This window comes from Filicampus tigris, chromosome 20, assembly GCF_054856515.1.
Source record: "Filicampus tigris isolate MCC_2025a chromosome 20, RoL_Ftig_1.0, whole genome shotgun sequence".
Lineage (NCBI taxonomy): Eukaryota > Metazoa > Chordata > Actinopteri > Syngnathiformes > Syngnathidae > Filicampus > Filicampus tigris.
The window spans coordinates 14,533,439-14,542,718 of NC_141236.1; the positions used below are offsets into that span (position 1 = coordinate 14,533,439).

At 48.1% G+C, this 9,280-nt stretch overlaps 2 protein-coding genes and 4 non-coding genes across 7 annotated transcripts; all 6 read left to right on the forward strand.

Annotated features, from left to right (window-relative positions):
* Nucleotides 1-531: 531 nt before the first annotated feature.
* Nucleotides 532-4,077, forward strand: e2f6 (E2F transcription factor 6). The gene is made up of 8 exons (XM_086019119.1): nt 532-753; nt 1,377-1,697; nt 1,973-2,019; nt 2,153-2,205; nt 2,341-2,554; nt 2,692-2,845; nt 2,930-3,046; nt 3,395-4,077. The coding sequence occupies exons 1-8, from the start codon at nt 637-639 to the stop codon at nt 3,563-3,565; spliced, it is 1,194 nt and encodes a 397-aa protein (XP_085875245.1). The 5' UTR covers nt 532-636; the 3' UTR covers nt 3,566-4,077.
* A 318-nt stretch (nt 4,078-4,395) lies between these two features.
* rps7 (ribosomal protein S7) lies at nt 4,396-8,990 on the forward strand. 2 transcript variants are annotated; one of them, XM_086019120.1, is made up of 7 exons: nt 4,396-4,470; nt 5,077-5,162; nt 5,712-5,783; nt 6,523-6,666; nt 7,245-7,309; nt 8,268-8,418; nt 8,877-8,990. In XM_086019120.1, the coding sequence occupies exons 2-7, from the start codon at nt 5,088-5,090 to the stop codon at nt 8,952-8,954; spliced, it is 585 nt and encodes a 194-aa protein (XP_085875246.1). In that variant the 5' UTR covers nt 4,396-4,470; nt 5,077-5,087; the 3' UTR covers nt 8,955-8,990. The 2 variants fall into 2 exon arrangements, with proteins under 2 accessions (XP_085875246.1, XP_085875247.1); XM_086019121.1 differs by lacking the exon at nt 4,396-4,470 and adding an exon at nt 4,560-4,772.
* LOC147128581 (small nucleolar RNA SNORA73 family) lies at nt 6,149-6,367 on the forward strand. Its single transcript, XR_015084096.1, has one exon. It is a non-coding gene; the product is annotated as a small nucleolar RNA SNORA73 family (small nucleolar RNA).
* Nucleotides 6,743-6,961, forward strand: LOC147128582 (small nucleolar RNA SNORA73 family). Its single transcript, XR_015084095.1, has one exon. It is a non-coding gene; the product is annotated as a small nucleolar RNA SNORA73 family (small nucleolar RNA).
* LOC147128583 (small nucleolar RNA SNORA73 family) lies at nt 7,362-7,580 on the forward strand. Its single transcript, XR_015084094.1, has one exon. It is a non-coding gene; the product is annotated as a small nucleolar RNA SNORA73 family (small nucleolar RNA).
* LOC147128584 (small nucleolar RNA SNORA73 family) lies at nt 8,454-8,672 on the forward strand. The gene has a single exon (XR_015084093.1). It is a non-coding gene; the product is annotated as a small nucleolar RNA SNORA73 family (small nucleolar RNA).
* Nucleotides 8,991-9,280: the final 290 nt, after the last annotated feature.

A 9,280-nucleotide genomic window follows, 5' to 3' on the forward strand; every position in this document is an offset into this window, starting at 1 on the left:
AGGTCACTTATTTTGCAAGAATAACTTGGGTTATAATTTCAAATTAGATATCAATGTAGGGTTCATGTGTTAGACTTTCTGACGGATCAAGAATATTGAAATATTAAATGCATCTTGAAATAATACAAAAGACTGAAATAACAAAATACTCAAATAATTTGCGACACATTGATTTATTTCATAAAGCGTTAGCGTTGGACCTCCATACGTAGTGTGTTCGAAATATATGTGCCTTAAGTGAGACCATAGAAAAATGCATAAAGAAATAATCACGTCATGAATTGTGAGAAGAAAAAATACATTTTGAAATAAGTAAGTATTAAAATAGATTTTCAAATAGATCTTGAAATGATGACATAATACTGAAGTAAATTATTTCAAATATTCAAACGTTTATTTAAATGTGTACGGAATTTCGTTTTTTGGCACTGCGTATGCAGAAGCCACCGGCTCCTGCAGAGGGCGCCAGAGAAAATGAAAATGAAACTCACCCTTTTTCTTCCATTGTTATACTTCCGCGTCAACGTCACGACACGCCTCTTCCGGTGGGAGAAAGGAGCGTGGAGAGGTTAACGTGCCGACGAGGGCATTTCTTTTGCACTCCAGCGGTCCTCGGGCGGGTTCGGGACGCTCAGCATGGTCAAGTGTGTTGTTTCCGGGTGTCCGAATCGCCAGTTCAACGCTAACCGGGGCGTCTTGAGCCGTCCCCCGAAGAGGTTCTTCCCGTTCCCCAAAGACCCGGCGCGGGTCAAGGTAGCCACACACACGTGACCACCACCCAAACAAATAAACAAACGCACCAAATACTTGGCCATTGCCTTCACATTCGTTCTCCCTTTTCTCCTTCTGCGGTGCGGTACGTGAGCATGTAGCCTCTTCTTCCTTGGATTTGTTTGTGTTAGCATCTTTGCTAACGGTGGCTGATGACCATCTTAAAAGTCACTCGGTTGCACAAGCTTGCAGTCTTGTACAAAGTAGCCGGAAGCGATACTCGAGAGTCAAAGTACAAGTATCTGAAGTGAAGCTATGTTGGCTGGAAGACGTTCGTTTCTCTTCGTTTTCCACTTGATCTTCATGGCGGTGGAAGTCTCCTCCAAACGTCAAAGATGCGGAGCCCATCCAAGCAATCGCAACGACAATGGATTGACGCTGCTAAACTCGAGAAAAACATCTCCTCACAACCACTTTGGTCGACTTTCAATGAATTCAATGAACCTTTGCATTACAATATGTTCAAGCACCGGAGTTGCATAAGATTCACTTCTTCCTACTACTTTTCAAACAGCTGCTTGTGCTTGTGCCACGTGAAATGATGTGGCCGGCCTGATAGTTGGCCTGATGATGATGATGATGATGATGATGATGACGTCGTGTAGGTATGGCTGGCTGCCCTGCGAGAGACGGACAAGCAGGAAGCGTGGGAGCAGCACTTGATCTGCGAGGAGCACTTCCTGCCGGAGGACATCTCGGCCAGCGGCGTCAACGGCGACGCCATCCCCATCATGCCGCCCTACCTGGACGGACCTCTCGGGGGCATCGGCCCCTGGGGGGCCGAGTCGGAGGAGGACGACCACCAGTGGGGCGCCGCCGGCGACGATGACGACGAAGAGGAGGAGGAGGAGGAGGAGGAAGAGGAGATGGGGGACGATGGAAGCGCAGCTCCTGTGGCACCTCCTTCTCCACAAGCTCCTCAGCAGGTCGGACTACAAGCGGCCGTCGTTGATTTTACATTTGCGTGGAGTGCGTGCGTCTTCTGTATGTGAACTTTCCGCCCCACGTCGCACTCACTCACTCACTCACTACGTGGCGTAGGTGGTTGAACGACCATACTGCCAAACAACAGTCGTTGGGAAGCACAGCTTGGAGAAGAGAGTAGAAAATGCGGGAGAGTGCGCCCCCCCCCCCCCCCCCCCCCCTCCACGAATATAGTTACAACGCAATCGTTCATATTTTCAACTCGTCTTACTTTCAGGTTGCAAGTCAAACCCCGCATGTCCCTCCTACGCCGACCATATCAGGGTAAGCCTTTCCTTTTCCAGGGAGCCCAACCGATATGACCTTCTTTGGGCCGCCGCTTAAAGAAGTGCAACTTTGGAGGCGGTCCTTCCTTGTCTCGCTTGAAATGTTCACTTGGACTTGTTTTTACCCGCAGTGTGGACCTTCAGTCCAAAGAGGATCTTCGGCCAAAGAAGCCGTGCGCAAACGGTGCGTGTCTTTGTCTTTTCACGTGACTTTGTCCAAAGGAGACACGCAGACCACTCTGCTGCCCTTGTCTCTTTGACATCATCGCACTTTTACGATTGGCGCTTCCAACCGAGACCTGGTGTGCGTCCCCTCTAGCCGCGCCTCCGCCTCCGGCAGCCGCGCCAGAGGCGTCGCTGGCGTCGCTGACCCGGCGCCTCCTGGACCTGCTGCTGGCGTCTCCCGACAGCTGGCTGGACCTCCACCAGGCGGCCAGCCGGCTGCAGACCCGCAAGTGTCACGTCTACGACATTGTCGCCGTGCTGGAGGGCATCAGCGTGGTCCAGAGGCGGTCGCGCAGGGTCAAGTGGATGTGAGTGCACACACGCGAGATCAATGATGTCCCACTTCCCCGGCCGCAATTTATGCAGACAAAGACGCTTCCAAAGGGGGCCGCGTCCGGGGGGAGGCACGCGATAGTCCGAAATGAAACTGTTGTCGCCCGTCCAGAGGCCAGTGTGCAATCTCCCACTTTCTCTGGAAGACGGAGGAGAAGTTCCGCAAGGAGCTGCAGAACCTGAAGCTGGAGGAGAGCACGCTGGACGGCCTTATCAAGAACTGCGCGCAGCAACTCTTCGACATGACCGACAACCAAGAAAATGCAACATATCCTTCAGCCGGGGAGCTTTGATAAGATGTGAAAAGTCGGCCGATGCGGCGTCCAGTGTTTGCCTTAACTGGCGCGCGCACGGCGGCCTACATCACGCACGAGGACGTCAGCCAGGTGGCCGCCTTCCAGGAGCAGACGCTGATCGTAGTCAAAGCGCCGGAGGAAACCAAGCTGGAAGTGCCGCCGCCCACGCAGGTCAACATTCTCACCTTTTCTTCAAGAATCGGAGATGCCGCGCCTTCGATACTTCCCCTTTGGAGGGCTCATTTGATCAGCCTAATTTGCCCCACCCCCAAAAGAATAGTGGTGGAATATGTAGTGCTGTGTTTGCATTTCATTGACTAAATATGTGCAAAAGCATTTTCAACTGATTTTTCTATAATCAGAGGGGTAAAAAAAAAAACAAATTAGAAATCAGATTTTTTTTTTTTTTTTTTTAATGAAATTGGCCATATTGGCCAGGCCCATCCAGGATTTGACACGACGGTTGTGTGTTTTGTGTGTGTGTGTGTGTGTGTGTGTGTGTGTGCGCGTGCGGTGCAGGACAACATCAAGGTGCACCTGAAAGGCGGCAACGGTCCCATCACGGTGATGACTTGCGACCTGGGCACGGGCGGCGTGCCGGTCAAGGAGGAGATGAGCGGCTGCTTCATGACGCTGGAGGAAAGTCGCATACAGACGCAGACATTGCACACGCGCAAGACGCTCCAGTAGAAGAGGAACCGTCTCTTCTTTTTTTGGCGGGAACAGACATTCCGGATATTTGAGGAGAGACGTGCCAAATGTGTTGCTTTTGTAAACGATTCACCGCTGACGCCTGAAAAAAGGCTCTGAGGAGAAAAAAACAGTGGTTCCATATACACTTTTTCCATTGTTGTGACATTTTTCTTTGCCAATGAGCGCTGACAGGACTCGTTTTTTCATTTAGAAAAGTGTCATAACGTTTTAGAAATTGTCAAGTGCCAACCACAAGGAGGCGCGGCTTGTCCTCACGGGAACGCCTGAAAAGTGGAAACTGAACTGAACGCCTCTCTTACTACCACGTGGGTAAATGTCTTTTTGGGAAAGCATCAAGAGAAACTTAACATGTTGAAGAGCCTTCCTCATCATCATCCGACTATGTGCACTTCACAAAGTGCTGTCTTTGGCATCATGTACAATTTGTTCTGCATCATATTTGTTTCATTTCATTTTTAACAAAGGTGTAAATAAAACAATGAACTCTAACAAAATGCAATTTATTTTACTCTGCACGTTAAGCGGGCTTTGATCATTTGTTTTTGTGACATTTGTAGAGCTTTTTATTTTTTTTAGTCTTGTCACACTTCAATATAGATTTGTTTTTTGTTTGCTTCTTTTAGTAAGGTGCTTAGGTAAATTTTGAAACGTTATTATTGGAAAGGCCAAATTACGTGGTCATATAAAATCGCGTAAAAAGAAAAATTCAAATTCTCAAAATAAGACCTCTGTTTCCGGCGTCTAATCGCGGCACGTGAAACTCTCGCGATATTCTGATGACGAACTCCACCCTTCTCTCGCGATAAATGATCCTCCCGCAGCTAGGCATTAATGCAACTCTCGCGATGTTCCGGTCTCTTCCTTGGCCGTCGTTGACTGAGGTTAGTCGTGACATTATGGCTTGATGGACCTTTATGCTCTATAATGTAGCCAAATAGTCTTGAAGGGACACGCTCTTGTATCCTCAATATTTGTACATGCGTGATGGCTTAGATTGAGTGCTTTGTGGTAGCGGATGGCAGTTTGAAACGACGTAACCAAGCGTGGTGGAGTAGCTTGAGTGAAAGCTAGTTGCGATGCGGCGCTGAGCAGGCCGTGCATGTGTTCACTTTCAGCGGCTACTTTTGAGACCACAGCGCGGATAAATGATAGCACTTTTTTCTGAGCGAGTCGCCCTTTTGATGTATGTAAAATGCTACTTGTAAATACTTTTGGCAACATGCTGCGCTTCGCTTTGGCTGCCTGCTGAACTGCTTGCCAAAGCGTTAGCTTAGCGAATTGGCTAACTGGCTCGTTTTTTTCTGTTAGTTTATCGTGTAGTTATTGTCAAGACGTCAATATACAGTAGCTTAACCGAGCACATGAATTAGAATTTTTAACCAATGTCTTGTTGTGTAGTCGTAACTAGCTGGGACTTCTGTGTGCGTGTGTGTTTTGATTGCTCCATGTGTTGAGGTCCAAATGAAACGTGATTCAATTGTTTGCAGAGACAACGGCCATGTTCAGCACGAGTGCAAAGATTGTGAAGCCAAATGGCGAAAAACCAGACGAGTTTGAGTCGGGGATATCCCAGGTAAGTGGTAGGTATGTGTGTAAAATTTCTACGATTGTGATGCACTTGAGAGCAGCCGTATCAGACGTTCCTTTCCAACCGGTGAAAATGCACCAATGTCTGGCCAACGTCTTAAAACAAAGGCAGTGGTTGTCCTTGTTTGTTGAAGCAGTTTGTAACTTTAAAAATATTATTTATCCTCATTTCAAAAGGCGTGTTACATTACCATCTCCATCAAGGCAATTATAGAAGGCCAATGGCCCAGGTTTACAAAATGATGGTCAAGCATGTAACAGAGATCGCACATGGCGGTCAGTTGATGTGTGGTTTAATTTGGCACCCAAACATGCATAGATTTTAAAAAATTGGATGGAAATGAGTGAACTAAATTCACAGTAAATTGCAAATAAGTTAAGATGCACTTAAATTGACGAAATTAGCTTTAGAAGCAAAGGAAAATGAGTCGTCATGGCCGGCGGGAATTATTTCATGGGACCTGGCCGTCGTGTGTCCTAAAACATGTTTGTGGGTCCACGTCAAATGTGTGCTTTGTCTTGTGTTTCCCCGAAGGCTCTGCTCGAGCTGGAGATGAACTCTGATCTCAAGGCTCAGCTGAGAGAACTCAACATCACTGCAGCAAAGGTAAACGGAACAAGCAAGCAGTTTGGTGCTTGACACGTAAAGCGCCATGTCACACTTGGAAAGACCACTTGGAGCTGATTTAAGCTCACACTTGACCAATTGGTGTGGAGCGATCTTAGATCTTGTTTGATTAAATGTAATTGATATTTTCTGGAATCAGAATGATGCATGTGCTTGCGTCATTTATTAATGCAAACTGCCTAAACGCATCCTCGACAAAATACTTGTGGATTTAGGCTATTCACATTTTCTACAGCTTTTGTGTGGTCTGTCTAAATGTGCCCTCACATGTCTGACCAAATGTCCATGTTAAGTGTCGTCTTACTCCTTCGTGTTGTTTGGAATGGCGCTTGCGTGCGTTGAATCCGACGTGGACATCCGGCGAGTGTCTCTCGCGGCTCTGTCCTGGTGGCGTACGGGAGCGTAGCCTCGTGCCGAGACGTACATTCCCCTTCCGCGACGTCGAACAAAAAGTCCCGTCCCCGACTTTGCGGTCGGCGAGGACGAGCGTCCTGCATATTCCTACAACTTCCCAGAGTCCTTCGGGGCCCTGACTGGGGAGCCAAACCATGCAGTGCACAATAGATTTTTTTTATTTTTTATTAATGCTCACCGTTTGTGACTTGTGTATCAAAGCAAGAAAATGCAGTGTTACCTGTTCCCAGAATGATCATTTGACAACGTGATGTTTGAATTTGTCACAGTGAAGTTGTTTGACTCTTGTTGTCCTTCCAAACAGGAGATCGAGGTTTCTGGCAACAAGAAAGCCATCATCATCTTCGTCCCCGTTCCACAGCTGAAGTCCTTCCAGAAGATTCAAGTGCGCCTGGTCAGGGAGCTGGAAAAGAAATTCAGCGGGAAGCACGTGGTCTTCATTGCGCAGGTTAGGTGACGAGGTCACAAATGGAATTGGATTCCACACATCTTGTGGGTCTTAAAGTGGTCTTTGTTTGTTTGAGCCGACGTGGACATCCGGCGAGTGTTTCTCGCGGCTCTGTCCTGGTGGCGTACGGGAGCGTAGCCTCGTGCCGAGACGTACATTCCCCTTCCGCGACGTCGAACAAAAAGTTCCGTCCCCGACTTTGCGGTCGGCGAGGACGAGCGTCCTGCATATTCCTACAACTTCCCAGAGTCCTTTGGGGCCCTGACTGGGGAGCTAAACCATGCAGTGCACATGTTGACAGAAGCTTTACTTGATCTTGTTGTATTCTGATGACAGTGAAGTTGTTTTTAGATTCGTGGGTACAAACACAATATAAAATTGAAGGCAAAATGAGCAGTTTAAAATGCAGTCGTCTGAAACGCACAAGACAAAAGTAGCTGTAAGCCAAGTCATTATGGAGAATAGATTTAAGTGGCAAGACGGCTCAAGACATGTAGTTGGAATTAAAAATGTCAGTTTTAAAGTATATCGGTGTACGTGAAGAGACTAATGAGCGAGCGACTGTGATTGACTTGCAGAGGAGAATTCTGCCGAAACCCACCAGGAAAAGCCGCATCAAGAATAAGCAGAAGCGTCCCAGGAGGTGAGTGGAAATATTCCTTCGTGCTTCTTGAAATATTTGCGCGCGTGGACATCCGACGTGGACATCCGGCGAGTGTCTCTCGCGGCTCTGTCCTGGTGGCGTACGGGAGCGTAGCCTCGTGCCGAGACGTACATTCCCCTTCCGCGACGTCGAACAAAAAGTCCCGTCCCCGACTTTGCGGTCGGCGAGGACGAGCGTCCTGCATATTCCTACAACTTCCCAGAGTCCTTCGGGGCCCTGACTGGGGAGCCAAACCATGCAGTGCACATTTTAAACCCCGAAACACTCGCCTTCATGTTGGGGGAAAACATGAAAGTTCCTTGGTTGATTGTCGCTGAAAATGTTTGCGCTTTATGCGGGATTCTGTTTGGAATTCCGACTGGCCCTGTAACCTTCGAGTCTGTCACTGAAATGCCGTCAGTGAAGCGCAGAGCTGATCATTGCCAAAAGTCTCCAAACATCAACACGCTTCTTATTTTGAGCCTTTCCGCTTCCATGATAAGCGCGCCGTGTTTTTGTGGTTTTCATGTTCAAGGCTAAAGTCCTTTTTTTATTATTGAGGGTGCTTGAAGCAGAAAGGCTAATCAGTCAAGATGCTAATTTAGGGGTAAAAAAATAGAAAGAAAAGATTTGTCTTTTGCACAGCGTTCTGTTTGACAACAAGGAGCTTGATGCGGGAAAGCCGGTGTTAGATGGAGCGGCCAATTTGCCGTTTCAATCAGAATTGATCTTGAAAGTCGGCGTCATGCGGCTCACATTTTGACGTCTCGTGAGACGTCGGGCCATCCACAGTTGCCTCGTGGCCACAGAGCTTGCCTTCATCGGCAGGTTGCAGCTCAGAGATTGGAAGAGTCATGGAAAGGACATTGGCGGAAATATTCATTCATCAGAATGCCTGTTGTGAATTAAGTGCCTTTTTTCCCCCCCTGCGTTAACCACTTGGTGTGATTTCATCCAGCCGCACGCTGACGTCGGTCCACGACGCCATCTTGGAGGACCTGGTGTTCCCCAGCGAAATCGTGGGCAAGAGAATCCGTGTCAAGCTGGACAGCAGCCGGCTCATCAAGGTCCACCTGGACAAGGCGCAGCAGAACAACGTGGAACACAAAGTAGGTGTGCCGCTTGGCTTTGCCGCGTCCCCAACCCGACGTGGACATCCGGCGAGTGTCTCTCGCGGCTCTGTCCTGGTGGCGTACGGGAGCGTAGCCTCGTGCCGAGACGTACATTCCCCTTCCACGACGTCGAACAAAAAGTTCCGTCCCCGACTTTGCGGTCGGCGAGGACGAGCGTCCTGCATATTCCTACAACTTCCCAGAGTCCTTCGGGGCCCTGACTGGGGAGCCAAACCATGCAGTGCACATTAGATTTTTTTTTTTTTTTTTTTTTAATGCTCACCTTGTGTGATTTGTGTATCAAAGCAAGAAAATGCAGTGTTGCCTTGACTTGAGAGTTTTCCCAGTTAGGAAATGTTGCTCAGTCCATAGTCCATATGAGCCTAGTTAGTGGTGACACTGCTTAGTCAAGGCACCACTGTTGACATGTAATTCAATGTGACGTTTGGTTTCAGGTGGAAACGTTCTCTGGCGTCTACAAGAAGCTCACAGGCAAAGAAGTGGTCTTTGAGTTCCCCGAATACCAGCTCTAAATGCACATGGCAAAATAAATTTGTGTTCTGTTCAAATGCTTCGTGTTGTCTCTTTGCTCATGGGGACACCTGACGGAGATGGACTTTGAACCCTCCCGGTGGATTTTGCTCTTCTGGTTTGTTTTGCTTCTGAGAATACTCGTCCTTCTATCAATTTGCCATCACCTCGCTTCCTGCAATGCTGTCCTCCCTTTGGAACTTTGGTGTACCTTCAAGACCCCCCCCCCCCTGATTATATTGCATGGCTGGTCAAACGCCAACTTTTTTTCCCGTTATTTGGAAATGTCCTTAGGATGCAGTAACTGTGTGCGTATAATTGCATGTGG

Coding starts and splice junctions, on each gene's coding strand:
- e2f6 (XM_086019119.1), top strand. CDS start 637: ATGGTCAAGTGTGTTGTTTCCGGGTGTCCGAATCGCCAGTTCAACGCT. Junction 1,698..1,972: donor CTCCACAAGCTCCTCAGCAG/GTCGGACTACAA, acceptor TCTTACTTTCAG/GTTGCAAGTCAAACCCCGCA. Junction 2,846..2,929: donor CCGACAACCAAGAAAATGCA/ACATATCCTTCA, acceptor ACTGGCGCGCGC/ACGGCGGCCTACATCACGCA.
- rps7 (XM_086019120.1), top strand. CDS start 5,088: ATGTTCAGCACGAGTGCAAAGATTGTGAAGCCAAATGGCGAAAAACCA. Junction 5,163..5,711: donor TTGAGTCGGGGATATCCCAG/GTAAGTGGTAGG, acceptor GTTTCCCCGAAG/GCTCTGCTCGAGCTGGAGAT. Junction 8,419..8,876: donor AGAACAACGTGGAACACAAA/GTAGGTGTGCCG, acceptor GTTTGGTTTCAG/GTGGAAACGTTCTCTGGCGT.